Raw genomic sequence first — 25,112 nt, forward strand, 5'->3', positions numbered from 1 at the left:
AAGCAGTAATTTACAGTTCCTTGGAAGTGTGTGTGTGTCTGTGTGGTTTGGATTTTTAACATAGATTTAACATTTGTTCAGTCATGTCACTATGATGTCTGCAGTGTGACAGTTTAAAGTGATATCTAGCACTGGGGCATCATACCACAGACATGTAGTACGATGTCCCACCCACTCACATTATCCTGACACCAGGCCGACCAGTCCTAACACTAACCTTTTTAATACTGAGTGCTAAGCGAGGCAGCTGTTTATATCATTTTTATAAGTCTTTGGTTTGACTCTGTTGGGGTTCAAACCCACGACTTCCCGCATCCGAGGCAGACACTCTAGGAACTAGGCCACCAGAGTGGTCCTTGGAATTTTATATGTATATCTAATTGATTCTCTGAAGCATGACTTCTCTGGATGGCACATCATATCGTAAAGTTCAAACACCATGTTTGTCATGTTCTTGTTGGACATGGCTCTATATAGACCAAAAAAGTAGGTGTTTCCAGTTGGCTGACCATTCCAGTTTTCGGTGCCAACTTTGCACACCCTCCCCCTGCATTTAAAAAAATTTCTCGATTTTAATATTGTGCATTTAATTGAGACAGTTTTGCTATGTACTTGGAGCACTTAGTACATATGTTGTTGTTGTTGTGGGGTTTAACGCCATTTTTCAACACACGATAGGCTATATATAGCAGCCAGTATTAATGGTAGAGGAAGAACCCAGGAAACCTCGGAAAGAACCACTGACCCATTGGTATATATGTACTAATCATTGTAATATATGTATCTGATGTTATAAAAAAGAAAAGAAAATGTTAAAAAATTCCAGAGAATTGATTTTATGCATCTAATTGAGTCGGTTTAGCCTGGTACTTATAGTACTTGGTACATTATATACTCTAATCATTATAATCATTATAATATATATATAATGCTTAAAAACAAAAATACCTTCCTACCCTAATTTTAAAACTAGTGCAATAGGAAACACAAATCCTGCTTCTTTTTGCAAGTCATGAGTGATGAAATTGGCATATGTGATAGCTGTGACCCTTGGTGATGAAATTGGCATATGTGATATCTGTGACCCTTGGTAATAAAATTGGCATATGTGATATATGTGACCCTTGGTGATGAAATCGGCATATGTGATGTCTGTGACCCTTGGTGATGAAATTGGCATATCTGATAGCTGTGACCCTTGGTGCTGAAATTGGCATATGTGATATCTGTGACCCTTGGTAATGAAATTGGCATATGTGATAGCTGTGACCCTTGGTGATGAAATTGGCATATGTGATATCTGTGACCCTTGGTGATGAAGTTGGCATATCTGATAACTGTGACCCTTGGTGCTGAAATTGGCGTATGTGATATCTGTGACCCTTGGTGATGAAATTGGCATATGTGATAGCTGCAACCCTTGGTGATGAAATTGGCATATCTGATAACTGTGACCGTTGGTGCTGAAATTGGCGTATGTGATATATGTGACCCTTGGTGATGAAATTGGCATATGTGATAGCTGTGACCCTTGGTGATGAAATTGGCATATGTGATATCTGTGACCCTTGGTAATGAAATTGGCATATGTGATAGCTGTGACCCTTGGTGATGAAATTGGCATATGTGATATCTGTGACCCTTGGTGATGAAGTTGGCATATCTGATAACTGTGACCCTTGGTGCTGAAATTGGCATATGTGATATCTGTGACCCTTGGTAATGAAATTGGCATATGTGATAGCTGTGACCCTTGGTGATGAAATTGGCATATGTGATATCTGTGACCCTTGGTGATGAAGTTGGCATATCTGATAACTGTGACCCTTGGTGCTGAAATTGGCGTATGTGATATCTATGACCCTTGGTGATGAAATTGGCATATGTGATAGTTGTGACCCTTGGTGATGAAATTGGCATATCTGATAACTGTGACCCTTGGTGCTGAAATTGGTGTATGTGATATCTGTGACCCTTGGTGATGAAATTGGCATATGTGATAGCTGTGACCCTTGGTGATGAAATTGGCATATGTGATATCTGTGACCCTTGGTAATAAAATTGGCATATCTGATAACTGTGACCCTTGGTGCTGAAATTGGTGTATGTGATATCTGTGACCCTTGGTGATGAAATTGGCATATGTGATAGCTGTGACCCTTGGTGATGAAATTGGCATATGTGATATCTGTGACCCTTGGTAATAAAATTGGCATATGTGATAGTTGTGACCCTTGGTGATGAAATTGGCATATCTGATAACTGTGACCCTTGGTGCTGAAATTGGTGTATGTGATATCTGTGACCCTTGGTGATGAAATTGGCATATGTGATAGCTGTGACCCTTGGTGATGAAATTGGCATATGTGATATCTGTGACCCTTGGTAATAAAATTGGCATATGTGATGTCTGTGACCCTTGGTGCTGAAATTGGCGTATGTGATATCTATGACCTTTAGTGATGAAATTGGCATATGTGATAGTTGTGACCCTTAGTGATGAAATTGGCATATATGATAGCTGTGACCCTTGGTGCTAAAATTGGCATATGTGATATATGTGACCCTTGGTGATGAAATTGGCATATGTGATATATGTGACCCTTAGTGATGAAATTGGCATATGTGATAGTTGTGACCCTTGGTGATGAAATTGGCATATATGATAGCTGTGACCCTTGGTGCTAAAATTGGCATATGTGATATATGTGACCCTTGGTGCTGAAATTGGCATATGTGATATCTGTGACCCTTGGTGCTGAAATTGACATATGTGATATCTATGACCCTTGGTGATGAAATTGGCATATGTGATAGTTGTGACCCTTGGTGATGAAATTGGCATATCTGATAACTGTGACCCTTGGTGATGAAATTGGTGTATGTGATATCTGTGACCCTTGGTGATGAAATTGGCATATCTGATAACTGTGACCCTTGGTGCTGAAATTGGTGTATGTGATATCTGTGACCCTTGGTGATGAAATTGGCATATGTGATATCTATGACCTTTAGTGATGAAATTGGCATATGTGATAGTTGTGACCCTTAGTGATGAAATTGGCATATATGATAGCTGTGACCCTTGGTGCTAAAATTGGCATATGTGATATATGTGACCCTTGGTGATGAAATTGGCATATGTGATATATGTGACCCTTAGTGATGAAATTGGCATATGTGATAGTTGTGACCCTTGGTGATGAAATTGGCATATATGATAGCTGTGACCCTTGGTGCTAAAATTGGCATATGTGATATATGTGACCCTTGGTGCTGAAATTGGCATATGTGATATCTGTGACCCTTGGTGCTGAAATTGACATATGTGATATCTATGACCCTTGGTGATGAAATTGGCATATGTGATAGTTGTGACCCTTGGTGATGAAATTGGCATATCTGATAACTGTGACCCTTGGTGATGAAATTGGTGTATGTGATATCTGTGACCCTTGGTGATGAAATTGGCATATCTGATAACTGTGACCCTTGGTGCTGAAATTGGTGTATGTGATATCTGTGACCCTTGGTGATGAAATTGGCATATGTGATAGCAGTGACCCTTGGTGATGAAATTGGCATATGTGATATATGTGACCCTTAGTGATGAAATTGGCATATGTGATAGCAGTGACCCTTGGTAATGAAGATTTGCATTTAGTTCATGAACCAAGCATACCTGCAATCCTAGGTTGCAAACCTGAAGCTATCGTGAGTTTTTACTGGAACTATAAGCTGATATGCCAGGGCTTGAGTTACTTTAAAGTTTAATGCAAAGTACTGTTGATGGACAGTACCAGTGGATGATGATGTTGTAACTATGTTGCCAGGTTTTTGTCATACCACCTGGTTGTTTGATTTCAGTTTTACGCATATCACAGGCATTCAGTTTTACACATATCACAGGCATTCAGTTTTGGCATCTTGGTCATAATGCTAAGACTATTAGAAGAGAGTGGTGTGCTCAAAAACAGGTCTGGACGCTTTCATGTTGGTGGAAAAAAACCTGGTATACCAGTATTGCTATATTTGTATAACAGTATACCTTTTCAGGCATTTTGTAATTTAACCAGCAAATTGATATATCACTATACCCTTAGGTAGTGCTGTTCCAATTAACCCGAGTTTCTCAAGCATCACTTATTTAACCTGTTTGATTTGATTGAGTTTCTTTACAATACCAATAAACTTGTTAAAATTTCATTACTGTGAGTTGGAATAACTCCAGAATATATAAATTTAATGATACAATTATGGAAGTGATAGTACAGACTATGCTAAATTAATGACAATGCAAAGAATATTTTATTAGATTCATGCTTTTTATCCATTTTTGAAAGATAATTTAGTCTTGATATAAGCGACCCACTTTAAAATTCACAAGCAAAAGTGAAAGAGAACCTTTTTGAATTTCCTGGAAGAAACAATCAGAAGTGTGTGCCTACTTTTTGTTCTAGAAAAAGGGAGATGGATCAGCAAATATGGACATTCTAAACCAGACAAAGTGATTTACAAGTTGTGCAAATAAGAATACATGTTCCTTAATAAAAGATACGTGTACACAGTCTTGAATGAAAGCATTTTTTCATTGATTTTATGATCTTTTCTCAGTGACTCTTGCCATATTTTTTTTAAAAAAAACAAAAAAAACAAACATATAGATAGATCAATATTAATTTGGATAATAATGTAGGCCTAGCGGCTCAGTCACTTACTTGCATTTTTATTTTTTTAAAAAGTTCTGTAAAAGATGTCAATATAAAGCAAATAAATTAGAGTAAAGGGGAGGTTATGATATTATGCCTTAAAAATATATAGGATTTCATGTTGATTGAATGACTCATTTTGTACCAACATGATTGAATTTTTTCAGCGTTTCCAAGACTTCAGTTTAAAGTCATAAATTCTAGAATTTCTAGTTATAAAAGGTTAATGTTAATTAAGTTCATTGTCTGTTTATAATCATAATTAACTGGTTCAAGTCATGTATCTTGTTTTACCTGTTAATTAAGTCCTTTATAAAAACTTTAATTTCATATCAGTTAATTCCTAGCTAAAACTGATGTACTACTTTGATCATTTCAGTAATGTGGCAGCCATATTTAATTGATTAATAATTGATCATCTATTGTTGAATTAACTGATGATTGATCATGAAATTTTAATTGATCCCCTTGTCAGGGCTACATGTATTGAAGTCAGGTATCCCAAGCAGCTATGAGAATGCTGGGTCTGGACTACTATTAATTAAAATTAGTCAATCGGTTACTGTACAGGGATAAATTTGGTCACAGGCTTATTCAGAGCATACATAAAAATTATAATGCACAGAGGATACTGATTTTTAATGATATTAGATTATTAAATGGATATATTTAAAAGATGATAATTAAGACTGACCGTTTCTTATTTATGCCCATTATTTGCCTTCTCTTGAGATACAAAATTCAACCCAGGCTACTAGGTGCTTTCCCTCGTTAGTACAAATGGCTACGATCTAATTCTGGAATGTGTTGGATTTGGACTGACAGTTTTTTCCCTTTGGAATTTGAAAAAGCATGGAACAGTCAGTAAACATAGCATGTTAAAACCATCACAGTTTCTGCATTTAATATGCCACAGTGGTTTACCATGCCAGACTGGTTCAGCTTTGTATCCTGCTATCAGATCAGTCTGGATCAGATAGTCTAGTGTATCTTTTGGCAAGGCACTTTACTCCAGTTGCCTCTACACTGAATAACCCACTTGTGTTGTTGTGGCAATGACCCCCCAATTTACATTTTGAGCACCCCCAAGCAATAGACTGTTTTAGTAGCTTACAAGTGAATATGTACGGTACAGTTATGTTCCCACATAAAATGCATGTAGATTTAAGGCAGATACTTTATTATCCCTGATTAATCAGTGGGGAAACTTGTGTAAAGAAACCAAACTGACAGCTGAATTCATGTTAAAATATCTCCTGTCATAATACGGAATAGACAAAGTTATTATAAATCCACAGATAAGTAATCCCATTTGCAAAGTCTTCAATACATTGATGGGGAACAGTGCTGCATCTAGGAAGGATTATTGATGATAAATTATATGGATTCTTGTCTGCATTTCATTCTGTCCACACATGCGACAGATTTATTAAATCTAGTAGGTATATTTAAATTTTTCACATACAAGAAATAAGTTTTAGGTACTAGATGTTTATTCTATTTATTTTAATTAATAAATATGGTGATTAAAACTTACCTACTGATCAAATTATACAGTTTGATTCTTTCTAAAAAATTATAAAGACTTTAGAAACTATATTTTTTTTAAAACAGTTGTCATTGGTAATTTTATTGTTTATCCAATTTATGAACCCACTCAATAAGGTCAGTTATTGTTTGCACGATGAAGGACTCACAGTACTAATTCAGTTTCCATAGTAAACCTATGCAAACACCATATTAAAAATTCAATAGCTTAACATTTCTGAGTGCTCATGATCAAACCTATATTTATCAGTATAGAAGAAATCTGGATGCCAGCTTTTTTGTAGAGAAAAAAATATGAGCCGTGGCATTTGCTGGACCTGCATGTGTTAGAACCATGTGCTTTCAATTCCGCATCAAAGAGTCAGGTGCTAATTTTAGTAATGAGTTCCAAACTCAAGACTGTTAAAGGATTGAAATTCCATCAATAAAACAATGTCCCTATTTATTTGTTTCACTTGCAACTAGGATAAGCTTGCAAAAGTTTCTTTTTCTTTAAACATAACTTACATTATTAACCAATCCTGGCAAGCCAAACCCATATATACTATATTGTATGTTCACCCATTTCCAGGCTGGTTCCCATTTTTCAATAAAATGAGGACTGTGTGTCCTATGAAGAGAGATGGGTACCACAGTGAGTTTTGTATACATTATTTTTGTACATGTTGCAATGTGTATTACTGTATTATTACTGCAGTCATATTTAATTTAAAAAATGTTTGTCAAATGCAACTTATTTTTTTACAAATTGAATGATTTCTGAAGTTCGTTATCATGAAAAAAGAAACAGGTTTTTAATATCATTAAATTTATATAAAGATTGCTTGGGAATTTCTTTATATTCATGACTGATGGAAACTGCTGATAGACTGGTACATGGGGTGGGTAGGATGGGGATGGGACTACTGTAGTATGTACATCCAAATGAAAAACCAGTATACCAGTAATATCATGCACCTCTAATTCTGAAAACAGGAAGGTAAGTCATTTAAATGAGCAGGGTATTTGACGAAAATGAAGGCAGTGATGACATACACCTTTTGTAAAAGAATGTCAAATATTTGTCATTTTGGGTGTGTGTGTGTGTGTATGTGATTTGCATTTTTAACGTAGCTTTAATAAAATTTCAGTCATATCGCTACAATGTCTGCAGTGTGGCAGTTTATAGTGATGTCTAGCACTGGGGCATCATGCCACAGACATGTAGCATGATGTCCCACCCAGTCACATTATCCTGACACCAGGCCGACCAGTCCTAACACTACCTTCTTAATGTTGAGCGCCAAGCGAGGCAGCTGTTAGTACCATTTTTGTAAGTCTTTGGCATGACTCAGTCATGGATCAAACCCAGTCATTTTGGGATTTTCTGACATAGTTTTAGATGGATATAACAGAAAAATGATAATTTCTTAAGATTCTTTATGTATTTTTTAAATCCATTTCTAATTAGTGGAGCTAATATACTTTTTCATTATTGAGATAGTTTTAATTATTTATCATTGAAAGCTTTCACTTCTGCAGACCACAAGACCAAAACGCTGAAAAATTATTAATGTTCACACAGATGAATTCAGTCATTTTGTGTTAGCATGAAGTTTGATTTTTAAAAAAACAAAACAAAGATAGATATATCCTTGCAACCCATGTAAACATCATATACTACTATATTGTCAGTTCATAATTACCAAAGTACGTCACCTGGTATGAAAAGGGCTGTACTTTGTAGTTCATCATCCCAGGGAATATTACAGAGGAAATTGTAATAAAGTAAGCTATATTTCTTGGATGTATTTGCATGAAGATTTCACAAGTCACTTTTGATCTACTGAATTCTGATAGATTAATCTTGTAACACTGAAAATATCAATACCCTTTGTGTGAGGCCCTATTGTTCATACTGTCTGTAGACATTAAGGAATGACACTGAAATAGGCCTTACGTCGGCAGATTAATCTCAGTCAACATCTTAGACTGCAAGCCAGAAAAAAACTGAATCATCAGAACTAAATAAACAAGTAAAATGAAGAACATTTTACCGTATATACTTGCATATAAGCCGAATAATTAAGGAAAATATAGAGGCCTGGAAGAAGGGGGTGGGCTTATCCGTGGGCCAATGTGTAAACTTGACAGTTTTTAGGTCTTTTCGTTGACTACTGTAATGACTGTAAATCTTTCGATGACCCGACAATTATTAAACTGTTATAAAGTACTATGATTGATTTTGTTATTATTTTGCATGTGCATATTTTCTGATTTCTCCAACATGAAGTTGAATAAAGGTAAATACAGACTTGTAATTCACGGACCAGTTGAGTTTACCAGGAAACCATGCTGAACTATAATGTACAGTACTTACACAGTGCAAAGTACATAGCTTCACTTAAATCCTTACTTATTCCCAAATATATTAGATGCAGATTTTGATTTATTCATTGTTTCGACCAAATTGCATTCTTCCACTTAACATTTCAGCTAGTCCTTAATAGCTGTTTCATTAACGCTGAATCACGCAATCTCGAGTTACTCATTTTCAATGATATAAGCGATCCTACAAATTGAGGTAATATTTTTAAAAAGGTACACATATTTATTTGTACAAGGCACATATAACCATCATAATGTACATGTTCACGAAGAATGTAATAATAAAGTCTAAAATTCTCATAGAGATCAACAAAGATCAGTATCAATCAGTTTTAGTTTTGTGTTTTAGCTGAACAAACTAACTTTCCACACAATGAAAAGCTTGATGATTTGGTGTCTCCTATGTTGATAGTCGGTGAATTTGTCTTTCCTTTTGCGACAGCAGTACAGTGCAGTTAATCATTAAAACCCTGAAACTGGCTTGTGATAAGAGGGAATTTTGACCGTTAACTATACCAGTTTAACATTGGTATACATGGTATAAAAATGTCTGTTGTTCAATCATGTAAGTTTCTTTCGTGGGAATGGAGCTATAGCTTATGGAGTTCCAGTATTTGTAGTGATCATTCTTGGGTTTGAAATTGTTTGTGGACGATTTTATTGTTGTTGTTTATTTTTTTGTTCTGGTTTATTTTGTTATTTTTTTATTACTGTTGAGGTATAAAAAAATCATTAACTAACATGAATAATGTTTAAAGTTAACATTCTATTTAGTGAAGAAGTGAATTCTTTATAATAAAATAATTATTTAGTAACAACAATAATTTACAGGTGATATAATAATCAGGAGTTCTCTGCAAAAATCGGAAGATATTATGAAATCAGGAGGTAAGCGTGGAGCAACCCCAAAAATCGGGAGTTTTTTTTCCTCCGGCGTGAAAGTTGATAGGTATGGTGTAAGGTCGCTTACATCAAAGCAAACTACAACTCGGTTTGTATGGTATTTGCATAATTTTTGAAGCATTATTTCCGAAACTTTATTATTGTATTTTGGAGATATCATAAAAGTTGAGCGCAATGGTGCCCATGATTCGACTCCAAGAGATGTACTTAATTCAGCTCATAATCAAACATACAATGTGCATGCGGTGGCGCCATTATGTAAATACGTTCAGTAGCCTAATTGTAAGTGTGGAATCGAACCGTATTCTTTGTTCGTTGTCTTGTCATAAAGTTTAGGTATTTACAATTTCAAAGCAAAGTAAAAACGTAATTACCGGTGCACTGATATAAAATGTCCTATGCAATAATGCATGAACAAACGATAATCGAGTCAAAAGAGAGAGGTAGTGTTACAGGAACTCGCAATTGCTAAATTTTTGTCATCGTTTGATCAAATTATACACAAATCTAAATTAGTCAGAAACAATAAGAAAACAGAAAATTAAATAAATTACTTTTCAACCAAGTTTATACCATTTCTTTTTAATAATCATGCATGCCAATCTCAAGATAATTATACATGTAATTTTTTAAAATACAAGTTTGCCTAAATAAATGCATTTAGAACTTACCTTGTGCATCCTGAGATGCCTCAGAGTTGTAAGTCGGCTTATATGCAGGTCATGCACTTTTTAGTGTTTATACCTCTTCAGGTTGAGGGTCGGCTTATACACGAACGGGCTTATATGCGAGTATATACAGTACTCATACTTAAATTATTTTCTTCAATTAGCAACATATTGACCTTGTGGAATAATTACTGGTATATAAACGGATAAATAAATCTAAATATTAATAAATAAACAGGTAATTTGCAGACTGTAAGATGTATTTAGGTCATTGTTTATAATATCTATTATTGAAAATGATTTAATTTTTGAATCATGCAACAGATTGTATGTTCTGTTTGAAATTGTTAGAGAAGATCCTCTTTTTTGGTCTGTGGACATGAGGTTGCCGGCAGACATAAAGGCCATGTTTCACTGTTCACTGTTAGCCTCTGACACTTAAGAATGTTGTGGAGAGTAATGTCCCTTGCATTTGTTGGCTTCCTAAATCAGGTATCATGGTCTGAATTGGTACCCATACTTTTTATGAATATGAAAGTGCGAAATGTCATCATTAGAATTTTGGAATAACTGTTATGAACTACTTTTTATGTGGTGGAAATCAAAAGGGATATGAATATATTATATAGGTCTGAATGATAAAATGTATGCAAACATTTAGTAACAAAAATAATAATAATAATAATAATGTTGTTGCTAAGGTGGTTATTATTGTAATTTATTATTGCTGTTCTTATTATAGTGATTATTATTATTATTGATATTATTATTATTCCAATAAAATCCATGCTACTAGAAAGTTTTTGTTATCTTACATTTATCTTGTATATAATGATATGAATGGAAACAAATATTTTACTGGTCATCACTATAAAACACTTTGACAGTCAGATTTTGATGAATAATAATAATTTTTGTCCCATAGGCCAAGTGAAGATGACAGACAAAATGGACGATGTGATGCAGGACATAGCTTCGGACTTGGCCAAGGGATTGAAGCTCGGCTCCAAAAACATACAGAGACAGGCCCTGCACAAACTTCAGCATCAGGTAATGCAGTAGCTTGAAATCACAAATATTGTGCTGAATTGCACCATTAAATCACACTTTACAAGGCAGCATTGCACTTCAGATTCTCTATCAAATGACAGCTGTGTATTTCTATGATATGACTGTTGTTTTATGGAAAATTTCACAGAAATACTGGCTGTTTTTCTAGGTACTGAATATAGTGACCGCTCTGATGGCCTAGTGCTTAGAGTGTCTGCCTTGGATGCAGAGGTAATGGGTTTGAACAGTGGCCAAATCATACCAAGGACTTATAAAAATTGTACTAACAGCTGCTTCACTAGGTGAAAATGATGAGTCCGTTAAGCAAAAAAAGACAAACAAAGAAACAACTCCATTTTTTACCCTTTTGCCCATGTGCAAGCAAAATAACCAATGGAAAAGGATGTATCTTAACACAACTAGGCATTAGGCTAATGGAAAATCTCATAGAAGTTGCTGTATTAGGATGTATTCAGAAATAGCCCCCAAAATTGTTTCCTACTCGCATTTCAGGCGAAAACGACAAAAACCTAAAGGGGTTAATGAGTTAATAGGTTAGTGCTAGATCTGGTTGGGTTGGTATCATGATAATATGACTGGTTTGGACGTGATGCTATATGTCTGCAGCATGATGCCCCAGTGCTGGACATCACTATAAACTGCCACAGTGCAGACATCATAGTAATATGACTGAAATTTGTTTACAGCTACATTAAAAAGTCCAAAAATGACACACACATAAATGTATATGTTTTGTTACTTGACATCAGTGTTAAGCTACATCCTTCTTCTCTCTAATGCTACCTTCTCGAGTCTATTGTGAACTGTGATGTTACAGGCTGTGGAAGAAAGGTACTACCTCATGACACAGAGAGTTAAAGGGTGACTTAGAAGAGATTTTACCCTGTCAAAAAAAATTCTGACAGGTCAAGAGTTCTCAGACCTGACTTGTTGTCTAACAAGAAAAAACCAGCACTCAACTGACTAGTGGTCTGACAGGCCAACGGCACTCAGTACTGACTTGAGGTCAGAGGCACCAACCACACTCAGTACTCAGACAGGAAAACAGCAATCAGAACAGACTAGTGGTCACAACAGCACAACAATGTATTTAGAGAGCAGAATCGGACTTCAGTTTCCTGTACCACAGTTTCATGTAGCATTCCTGTTGTATAAATAAATCATTATAAAAAAATATATTTTTAGTTACGTTTAATCAGAACTAGCTCTGTATATTTTTTAATGAAATCTCAGCAGTAACTTTCCCACATCTAATGCCAAACATGTTATATAAAGCAATACAAAAATTGTTTGAAGTTATTTTAAGTGATTTGACCTTGGACTTGAATTTGAACTAAATCAACTGGTGAGATCTTATGTCAGATTATGGTGTGAATTTCAATAGGGGTAATTCAGTACACCATGCAGGAAGTCTATTCATGCAGTTACAATGAAAATGCCCATCTGTATAAGAAGTATCCTTCTCCATTACATAAATTAGATTTGCCTTGACTGCAGATATGATAAAATTCCAGCTTGTTCATAAATCAAGTGCGTAAAGTTCTTTATTCAGTATACATCAAGATCCTGCATTTGTAATCATCTTCATAAAAAGGACACCTGCAAATAAAGGATGCCACTTATAATTTCTCTGTTTTAGTCTCTTTATCATTTTAAGCATCGTTAAGGTGTTGAAAATTGTGTCTGAGGTCACAGTATATCGCAGTAATTTGATTTTCTTAATCTTGTTGAGTTGTCAGCATCAGGAAACCTGGATCATTATGCGATTTAAAGCGTCCAATCATGTTCTGGATTTTGTTATGCTTTCAATAACAAGACATGGTCGGGGGCCCCGAGTGGTCTAAAGCGCTCTTTATTACAGATCACTGCCATCTCATCTCTGTCTTCGTGGTTAGAGTCTAGGATTCGGCCAATGTGGGTATGTGAGAAAACTTGCCAGTAGCTTCTCGTGTGTCGGTGGTTCTTCTCAGGGTTTTCCCAGGTTCTTCCACCACCATTAATACTAGCTACCATGCATAGGCTATCGTGTGCTGAAAAATGTCATTAAACCCTACAACAACAACAAGACGTGATCTAGCAATTGAGATCAAATAAATATGATAAGTGTACCCCCCCCCCCCCGAATGACTAATGTTAACATGTTGTTTGCAGCATATGTGTAGATTAAATTGTTTCCGTTGCTGCTGCTTCCCATGTCAAACTCTCTTGAGCAGGAGTTTTGAAATTTTTTGTTGTTGTTGCTTTGGGTTTATATTTGGTGGAGAAAAACCCATGTAAGAACCACTGACCCATGTGAAGCTACTGGCAAGCTTCCTCACATACCCACATTAGTCATGCCAGAGACATGAACCCATGCAAAGATGAGATGGCAGTGATCAGTAAAAGGGAGTGCTTCAGACAAGTGGCCACCCACTGCTCAAGAAATTAGAGTTTTGCTGGGCTTTGCTTGCTTTGCAGGGTGTAATTAGGTGACAGGTACATCTGCACCAGTAAAAGATGGTCAGTATACTGTAGCATCATAGGAAACATACTTGTGTGAAATGATTGCCTTCACAAACTGATTGTCTGGCTTGGCTGTTTGGTTGATCAGCTTCAACTTTTAAGATGTTGCAAGCTATCAGGCTTCTTCTACCTCTGTAGTTATGTTTGGAATGATTTATATGTTTTCCCTGTTAAGAAAATATTGATATAGATATCACTTTCTGCCAACAGTGAACATTACAAGTTATGTTTTGTATTAAAGCCCCAGTGCCATCATTATGTACAAAAAGTTTTATATACCTAATCATCTGAATAATACTGAAACTTGAAAGATATCAGGCCTAAACATTGTTGGGTTCTATTTAATACCAGATAACATGGACATTTCATCACATCATGAACCATATAATTTCTCCCTCCACTGAGAAACCCTGCCATATTTCACATGAATATGAATTATTCCAATGTTGATTGGTGACATCTGAGGATCAACTGATTTCAGTTGAAAGCTGGAGCACAAGAGTTGATGACATCACCATTGTACACATAAAAAACATCAACCACATGCTATGTCTGCTTGTCTTCAGCACAAATTCAAACTACAAAGTATACCAGCACTCAGCTGATCACCACTATTCATTATTTTTATGTAATGTAGGCCTTTCCTTCTCTGAGCCACTTAAGAAAAGCAGGCCTGCCTCTATAATTTCCCTTCAAGATAAATTGTTGCGCCACCTGCAGATGTAGTTGTTATTAGATTAGTCACTTACAGAATTTGTTGAATGTATCACATTAATACTTTTGGATCACTCACAAAAAAGAACAGAATTATGAGCGACTTTATTGACTGAAATAAGAGATGACACTTATTTATTCTCAACTGAATATTTGACTGTCAATTAGCCATAAAAAAGCCTGCCTTGCTTGTAGCTTGTAGCTTGACATAGTGACCACTTTGTGAGTGTATCTAGATGCCTATTGATTAAGCTCGATTTTTACTTTCTAGTTAAAATAAATGGTAGGGTTGAGAGAAAAGGGAGTCTCTTCTTTAGTTCATTGTCATAACACTAGAATAAAACCAAAGTTAAGGGAATATAAGCTATTTGCACTTATTGTCTCACTTGTGAATGGCAAGAAATGTCTCACTTGTGAATGGCAAGAAATGTCTCACTTGTTATTGGAAAGAATTTATTATTTCCCTTGAAAATGGTGAAAATTTTTATTGTCATACTTGAAAATCATGAGAATTTATTGTCTTACCTGTAAATGACATAATTTATTGTATTTCCTGTGAAGGCAAAAATATATTGTCTCACATGTGAATGGCAAGAAATGTCTCACTTGTGATGGCAAGAATTTATTATTTCCCTTGCAAATGGTGAGAATTTATTGTTTTACCTGAAAATAGTGAGAATTTATTGTTTTATTTGAAAATGGTGAGAATTTATTGTCTTACTTGAAAATGATGAGCATGTATTGTCTTACCTGTAAGTGGCAGAATTTATTGTCTTTCTTGTGAATGGCAAACATATATTGTCTCACTTGAGATGGCAAGAATTTATTATCTCCCTTGCAAATGGTGAGAATTTATTGTTTTACCTGAAAATAGTGAGAATTTATTGTTTTATTTGAGATTGGTGAGAATTTATTGTCTTGCATGTAAGTGATAGAATTTATTGTCTTTCTTGTGAGTGGCAAAATTCTCTTGTCTCACTTGCGAATGGCGAGACTTTGATATCACATTTCTGTTGATAAGAGTAGTGTCACTGTGAACAATGCTTAGATTCTGGGTTCCAATTATTGAAAGTTGCATACACGTTCATATATTTTGTACATCTTTTCTGTATTGACCAGAAACTCTGTTACAGTGTTGTTTATATGCCCAGAGGTTTACACCATTATGCAAAGCAACATTGTCATAAGACAGTTCACAGTCAGGATTTCACATTCCATTTAATTCTTGTCCAGTTTTATAAAGTACCACAAGCAATGTTTGAAAGGGATTCTTTATGTGTGTTGTATAAAATACATTTGTTTAACTAATATCACTTTCATTTTCGTTTACAGAGGAGTTCCCAGTCCTTGAGAGTAAAATGTGAATTTAATGGTGAGAGAAGGTAAATATTGATTTTCTTACCATTATCCTATTCCTCTTTTACAAAGCATACCTCCGCACATGATACTGGCAGCAACCTCCATCCTTAGGGAAAAGATAAGGTGACACCTTTAGAGTCCACATCTTGTATAAAATAAAGCAGAACCCTTTTCATTTGGCATTTTATGGATACTATTGTTCTTTACAGATTTTTAATAATTATCTTTATATATAGACACTTCTATACTGTATTTGCAAATTTAGCACTGTCGGCTGTGCATCAGGGTCTATTCTGGAATGTGTGTTTGCAAGATTCATGCTGATTTTGAACAGTATGGCAGAAATTTCAATTGAACGAATGAAATGTGTGCAGTATATTATCATTCCATTTACTTCATTGAATCACAGGTTAAATTACAAACCCCAAGTCCCCATTTCAGAATGTTAGTTTTAAAATAGATTATGTATATGTAGCTGATAAAATATGAAATTTTTTCAAGGGTACAATATCTGTTGTAGCTAATCTGATAGCATGGTTTTTGTTTGGTGTGGCTTGTTTGGGTTTTTTTTGGTCATGACACACCAACATAAGGAGGTCATTTTGTGCAGAGGCATTTTGAATGAAGTGCCTTGCTCAAGAAGACAAAGTGGTAGTCGACGTGGGTTAATTTGATGGTATGATTCAAACACACACACTGTTAGGTACTGAGTCAGACATGTCAGCCACTGATCTGCAACGATTTCTGTCCCATTAGATACAACACGCAGACATGCACATCTGGCCTATTCTATATCACTGAGCCTCCAGGGGTTTGGTTGGAAAAGAGTTGTAATTTGCAGGTGAAGTAGACACATTCAACCAGACTCTTGCCGTGAGACCACTAGCCAATAGGGTCACTGAGATTTATTCTTTCATTAGTAGCTTCTTCATCGTGGTAGAATTATCGATTCCTAATACATTTAAGGAACATTTTGTAGAAAATTCAGAAAATATGTAAATGTTCATAGTTTAGTGTCAAAGAAGAGTCATGGCCTCACAGTGGCACCAAGATTTCTGGTGTTTGTTGTGGACAATAATGCTGGAAATTTTGATGGTCAGTCAGGTAGATTACATACACATCACATTTCACTAACATGTCAGATTCACTAACATGTCGGAACTCAGATTACAGCTGTGACAAAGCTTCAGTGGCTAATTATTTAGCCATTTTATGTTGTGCCTGCTTTGGAGGAAGATGGACATTCATGTTGATGTCTTTGTTCATATCCAAAGCCAACTGTATATACTTGTTTATAAGACCAATTATTCAAATGCAAATTGCACAGGTCCATCTGTGCCATCGCATAATGCACTGGCAGATCTGGGTGTGTCTAGTTTGTTAGAAGTAATCAGTAGAACAAATTACATTTTCCCTGATCTGCAGGTACATTATGCTATGGTGGATCAGGATCTATGTTATTTGCATTTGGACTCGACTTGTAAGCAAGTATACATGGTACATTAACTTCAGTGTTGAAGTGGTTTACTTTTATTTATTTTTTATTTCATATCTTTTTATCTTGCCCTTTTGCTTCACAAATATAGCTTGGGGGATGAACTCAACAATAAGAACAGGGCAATTTTTAAAAAAAAAAATTATGCAAAGATTTTTACCTAAGCCATGCATTTCATAGTAGATGTACATGAACTGTCATATATTCATTAAATAAGGTAACCTAATAACCCACATAGTTCACTCCAATCCACTCCCACTATCATATATATTTTTACTGTTGTCTGCAATCCACTTCCAGTATCCATTTTTTAATTCATTAATGCAGGTGCATTTAATTTGGAAATGCCAGCCATTATATAATTATGGCAGTTTAATTTCTTGCACATTTACAGTGAAAATTTAGCATTCCAAAATCAGTTATAACTCACAATGAAATGTAGCATATAGATAGGTTTTTTGTATTAGTCAAATTCAGGAGTGAAAATTACAGTTCCTGATAATCTTACAGGTTGGGTAAGAAAAGAAAAACTTGTAATTTCCTTAACAGTATGTTTCAGGTTGTTTTATAGACTGATCAAGTACATCAACAAGGAACTATAGACTGGTGCACATGATTAGGTACATGAAAATTACATTGCTCATTCTTGTTTTAGTCTTGAGTTGAAACTCTTTACTTCAGGGAGAAAAAATAACTAAGAGACATGTGTTGATAGAGATCTTGGCTGACACTTTCAGAATACCTTACTGTATCTTTCATTCCATAAAATGGTTTTTATTTATATGACCTGATCGATTATTTATATGGCATGATGTACATACTTTTATAACGCCTGATTTATATATTTTTATATTGCCTGATTTATATATTATTTATATTGCCTGATTTATATTGTCTGATTTATATATTATTTATATTGCCTGATTTATATATTATTTTTATTGTCTGATTTATATATAATTTATATGGCCTGATTTATATATAAATTATATTGCCTGATTTATATATTATTTATATTGCCTGATTTATATATTATTTATATTGTCTGATTTATATATTATTTATATTGCCTGATTTATATATTATTTATATTGTCTGATTCATATATAATTTATATGGCCTGATTTATATATAAATTATATTGCCTGATTTATATATTATTTATATTGCCTGATTTATATTTTTTTGCCTGATTTATATATTATTTATATGGCCTGATTTATATATTATTTATATAGCCCGATTTATATCTTATTTATATTGCCTGATTTATATATTATTTATATTGCCTGATTTATATATAATTTATATGGCCTGATTTATATATTATTTATCTTGCCTGATTTATATATTATTTATATGGCCTGATATTATTTATATGGCCTGATTTATATATTAATTATATGGCTTGTTTTATATATTATTTATATGGCCTGATTTATATATTATTTATATTGCCTGATTTATATATTATTTATATGGCCTGATTTATATATTATTTATCTTGCCTGATTTATATATTATTTATAGGGCCTGATATTATTTATATGGCCTGATTTATATATTATATGGCCTGATTTATATATTATTTATATGGCCTGATTTATATATTATTTATATGGCCTGATTTATATATTATTTATATGGCCTGATTTATATATTATTTATATGGCCTGATTTATATATTATTTATATGGCCTGATTTATATATTATTTATATGGCCTGATTTATATATGATTTATATGGCCTGATTTATATATTATTTATATGGCCTGTTTTATATATTATTTATATGGCCTGATTTATATATTATTTATATTGCCTGATTTATATATTATTTATATGGCCTGATTTATATATATTATTTATATGGCCTGATTTATATATTATTTATATGGCCTGATTTATATATTATTTATATGGCCTGATTTATATATTTTTTGGCCTGATTTATATATTAATTATATGGCCTGTTTTATATATTATTTATATGGCCTGATTTATATATTATTTATATGGCCTGATTTATATATAATTTATATGGCCTGATTTATATATTATTTATCTTGCCTGATTTATATATTATTTATATGGCCTGATATTATTTATATGGCCTGATTTATATATTAATTATATGGCTTGTTTTATATATTATTTATATGGCCTGATTTATATATTATTTATATTGCCTGATTTATATATTATTTATATGGCCTGATTTATATATTATTTATATGGCCTGATTTATATATTATTTATATGGCCTGATTTATATATTATTTATATGGCCTGTTTTATATATTATTTATATGGCCTGATTTATATATTATTTATATTGCCTGATTTATATATTATTTATATGGCCTGATTTATATATATTATTTGTATGGCCTGATTTATATATTATTTATATGGCCTGATTTATATATTATTTATATGGCCTGATTTATATATTTTTTGGCCTGATTTATATATTAATTATATGGCCTGTTTTATATATTATTTATATGGCCTGATTTATATATTATTTATATTGCCTGATTTATATATTATTTATATGGCCTGATTTATATATTAATTATATGGCCTGATTTATATATTTTTTGGCCTGACTTATATATTATTTATATGGCCTGATTTATATATTTTTTGGCCTGATTTATATATTATTTATATGGCCTGATTTATATATTTTTTGGCCTGATTTATATATTATTTATATGGCCTGATTTATATATTTATATGGCCTGATTTATATATTATTTATATGGCCTGATTTATATATTATTGATATGGCCTGATTTATATATAATTTATATGACCCGATTCAATCTGATTAAGATATAGATAGTGTGATTTCTTTATTAAAAACAGCAATACTGATTGATGTACATCCCTTCTAGTGACAGACCAGTAGGCATTCTTTGTTTGATTTTCTTGTTGATAATGATCTAAGTGTACTCACTGCTGTCCTTGTATACCATATTTTTATTTTTTTGTACCATGCTGCTCTAGTATTGATTATGTAGTAGGGATTATGCATAGATGTTTCAGTTAGATAGAAATATTCCCAGTTTAACTTCAGGTGGAAGAGGAAAGATGATACTCCATTTTCATTATCTGAAAATCGAGACCAGTGTACTCTACAGTTTTCTTTTGTACACATGGAGTTTGACTCAATCATATCCTGCATTCTGTCTTTAAACACATGCACACACAAAGAGCAGTGTTTTCTCCAGGATGCATGATTGTGCAGATCCCAGCAAAATTTAACGAAACCCATCCTTTAACAAAGTGGTATTACACAATAGTTGTGCACAGTCGATTTGCCATGAGTGTAATGAAACCTCCGACATTCGTTAATATTAACAAAGCTCAGTTTGATGACATAGGCACTTCTAGATCAGCTGCCGTAATCAACCATTTATTGTAAGTTTGCAGCTGAGCAGTAAGATGCTTGCATTGATTACCAGGTTATCAAAAGCATTTTCCCAACTGTGCTTGGCAAGGATGTATGATGACCGAAATGCTTTATTCGGTATTCATTGAAGTCTCTGTTGTTACAAATAGTCCTAATGCATATGATGTAGTGCCATTGTCATAACAAATTGATTGCTGCAACTGTGGTAGTAATGAAGAGAAACAATTGTAAGTTCATCTCATACACATGTCGTAAAACATATCAGGTGTATATTCTTTAATACTGTTTTCATAAAAAGAGTGCCCCAATTAATAATGCAAATTACCCTTTACAAAAATGCCATCTGTATGGAAATCCATGAGAAATCAGGGAGGGAGAGAGGGAGAGATTTACCTCCAGCTTGCCAGAAACACTACAGAGAATTCTGGTGCACCAGACAAGTTACAATGATGTAGGTCTGTTCTGTTTAGAACCAGGATAATTGGAAGTGACATGAAGATTAGTCACTCAGTAAAAGGCAACATACATTTGTTTAATTCTGTTTTGCCTTCATCAATAAAAGGTCTGTTATATGTAAACCCATTTCTTTCTGAACCTGAGCTTGGACTGAATAAAGATGGTATTAGCTTAGCCTCAGTAACAATGGTATTAGGTTGGCCCTAATAACAATGATATTAGTTTGGACTGAATAAAGATGGTATTAGCTTGGCCTCAGTAACAGTGGTATTAGGTTGGCCCTAATAACAATGATATTAGTTTGGACCGAAAAAGATGGTATGTATTAGCTTGACCTTAATAATAAAGGTATTAGCTTGGCCTTAATAACAGTGGTATTTGTTTGGACTGAATAACAATGGTATTAGCTTGGCCTTCATAACAGTGGTATTTGTTTGGACTGAATAACAATGGTATTAGCTTGGCCTTAATACCAATGGTATTAGTTCGGACTGAATAAAGATGGCATTAGTTTGGCCTTAATACTAATGGTATTAGTTTTGACTGAATAAAGATGGTATTAGTTAGGCCTTAATAACAATGGTATTAGCTTGGCCTTAATAACAATGGTATTAGTTTGGACTGAATAAAGATGGTATTAGCTGACTGTCAGTAATTCAGAACTGTTGTTCACTGTTATAGTAATTCTTAGCTTGAAGTGGTTTTTATAATGTTACAGTAATTCTTGGCTCTAGTTGGTGGTGTTGGCTTGTGCAGTGATTCAGAGAACTAAGGGTGCTGTTCACTTTTACAGTAATTAGAGCTTAAAGTGGTTTTCATTGTTACAGTGACTCATCACTCTAGGTGGTGGTGTTAGCTTGTACAGTTGTTGTTGTGGGGTTTAACGCCATTTTTCAGCACACGATAGGCTATACATGGCGTCCAGTATTAATGGTGGAGGAAGAACCCTGGAAAACCCCGGGAAGAACCAGCGACCCACGAGAAGCTACTGGCAAGCTTTCTCATATACCCACATTGGCCGAATCCTAGACTCAAACCCACGCAGACAGAGGTGAGATGGCAGTGATCTGTAACGGAGAGCGCTTTAGACCACTCGGCCACTCGGGGCCCCAGCTTGTACAGTAACTCAGCTGTAAGGGTACTTTTCACTGTGTTAAAGTAATTTGGAGCTGTAGGTGCTCATTTGTCAGTAATCCAGACCTTTAGGTGATGTTTTTCACTGTTAGAGTAATTCAGACCTTCAGGTGATGTTTTTCACTGTTATAGTAATTCAGACCTTCAGGTGATGTTTTTCACTGATACTGTAATTTGAAGCTGTAAGTGTCCATGTTCACTGTTACAGTAAAGTAGAACTGAAGTGTTGTTCACTGTTACATTAATTTGGAGTGGTAGGTGGTATTGACTCTTACCGTAATTTGGAGTATGTATGTGGTGTTGTTCACTTTTATAGTATTTCAAACCTCTAGGTGGTGTTGTTTACTGTATAGTAATTCAAATGTCAAGGTGGTGTTTTTTCATCGTATAGTAATTCAGACGTCTAGGTGGTGTTTTTCACTGTTACAGCAATTCAGACCTCTAGATAAGCAACTGTACTTATATAATTTAAAATGCATTTAGATTATGCAAAACAATTTAGTTTTAAGCATTTGGTCTAAATTAGTCAGCCTACTGCTCCCACCATAGGCATAGCCCAGATATTAGGATGGTGCGTTTAATCAATATGTTATACTATTGGAATAAGTTCTGGATGTCCCCTGCACATCTTAAATGGTAGTCCTTGATCATTGTGAGAACATCACTGAGATAGAGCCACAGCACATTCTGAAAGGGATGACATGTATCTTCATGATGGACACTCAGTCTGAAATTGCAAGTTTTTGTTTTGTGTTACCCACATAATACTGCATTTGTTTTTCACTCTGCTGGTCACAGACCAGAATATATTGTGTGATATATTTTGTCCATCATCTGTCATGTGTGATTTGTCCTTCATCTGTCATGTGTGATTTGTCCATCATCTGTCATGTGTGATATTTTTTGTCCATCATCTGTCAGGTGTGATTTGTCATCTGTTAGCATAAGTTACATTACTACACTTAAACTACTTGTATAATTGCTATGAAACTTTACAATCACATTCATCCCATGGCCTTGTTGGTCCAGAATGAAAATGGTGCTGCTAAGTCATCCAGTATTGCTGCCTCAGTGGACAAAATGTAAATCTTGTCACTACTCCTTCTATATAGATGGTCATATCAACATGGGGCTTTTACTAAAAGAGTTTTTATGTTTAGTTAGTCTTAATGACAATTGTGATAATTTTACTTCCGATATGGCCACCATGGCAGCCATTTTGAAAGTCTTTATATGCTACTCCAGCTGAACAGAATGTTGTATTGACTAAAGATTTTACCAGAAGACTTCTTAAAATGCCTTTGGTCTCAAATGAAAGTGCCAGTCTGACGTCTAATATGACGACTAAAGTAGCCATCCTGAAACTCTTGTTATAGCTACTCCTCCTATATGGATGGTCATATCAACATGGGATTCGCAAAGCTGCCAACCCTCACGAATTTGGTGTGAATTTCACAACTTTTTCAGCGATTCACAGATTCACGCCGCAAGCCAAAAATTCACGATTTTCTCCAATCCTCAATTATTTTAAATCTTTAATAAAATAATCGATTTCCCGTTAAACGCTAGTCGTGATATTCGCATTTGCCGAAACAGTCCGGTACTGCTGGTCACGATATTAGTAGATGTACAGCCGATTAGTTAAGTTGGCCCGGTAGCAAGCATTTTAGCCTATTTTAATCTATATGTATAATAGTAGTTTTACAAATGCTTTTGAGAGAAACTAGGGCCTAACCAGAATTTTGCTCCGCGCATGCGTCACCAACACTGATTTGAGTTACCGTTCGGCATCGCATGTGAGATCTTGAAAATGTCTTCACCACCAAGGAAAAAGAAATGTATTACTCAAAAAGTGATGTTTAATTTGGAATATATAAAAAATTGGCAGTGCATTCTGCCATTAAACATTGATATTCATCATGCTTTTTGCACTCAGTGTGCCATCGCAGAGACAATGTGAGGAAGCACGTCGGTTGCAAAAAACACATAAAAGTTGGGAAAATTAAGAATTTGCAGATTTAAGCTCTGGAATATTTTGAACCATTGGCGGAAGACCTGCAGGCTACCAATGCTGAAGCATTATTTGTGAGTTTTCTTGTTGAACACAATCTACCTTTATCACCTGGAGACCATGCTAAACATTTGTTCTGACAAATGTTCCCGGACTCGAAAATCGCTTCCAAATTTTCTTGTGGAAGAACCAAACGTGCTGCAGCTCCTGTGCATTCCTCACAGCAATAGTGACAGTGAAAGAGTATTTTCTCTAGTGAGGAAAAATAAGACAGACTTTAGCGCCTCCTTAGCTGCAGAAAATTTGTCAGCAGTTTTAGTCACCAAGATCAACCAGCAGGCAAGAAGTCTGAACTGTTTAGAAAACAAATTTACGATCAAGCAGTTGAGGAAGTTCAAGTCTGCCACAGTATCATGTCTTGATAAATAAATATTTCTGCATACATGTAGTGTTTTAGTTTTATATTGCGATCTTGATATAGTGTAGTATTGACAGTCAGAGTGGATGGAGTGGTCAGAGTGTATGGAGTTATGGTTATGGTATTTTTCATGAATTTGTGTCCAAATTCACGACTTTTTTCCCCTATTTTCACTAATTGTGAGCCTGGAATGTTGGCAGCTATGGATTCTCATCAAAATACATCCTATCGTGTACGGTGGGTCCTAAATGAAATTGGGACCTATCTGATGTCCAGTATGTCTGCCATTTTGAAAATCTTTTTATCGCCTCTTCTCCTGAACAGCAAGTCATATT

The 25,112-nt window shown here is 34.5% G+C and overlaps 1 protein-coding gene across 2 annotated transcripts in view; it reads left to right on the top strand.

Annotated features, from left to right (window-relative positions):
* LOC149790714 (mitogen-activated protein kinase kinase kinase 3-like) overlaps window positions 1-25,112 on the top strand; it is a 178,920-nt gene that overhangs the window by 69,767 nt on the left and 84,041 nt on the right. For both annotated transcript variants that reach the window (XM_089972763.1, XM_089972764.1), the window contains exons 3-4: window positions 11,121-11,245; window positions 15,815-15,864. In XM_089972763.1, coding sequence (XP_089828889.1) covers window positions 11,132-11,245; window positions 15,815-15,864 — 164 coding nt within the window. In that variant the 5' untranslated portion in view covers window positions 11,121-11,131. The remainder of the gene's footprint in view (window positions 1-11,120; window positions 11,246-15,814; window positions 15,865-25,112) is intronic.

The sequence above is a fragment of the Sinohyriopsis cumingii genome, chromosome 10, assembly GCF_028554795.1.
Source record: "Sinohyriopsis cumingii isolate HCF-2022 chromosome 10, ASM2855479v2, whole genome shotgun sequence".
NCBI classification, from domain to species: Eukaryota; Metazoa; Mollusca; class Bivalvia; order Unionida; family Unionidae; genus Sinohyriopsis; species Sinohyriopsis cumingii.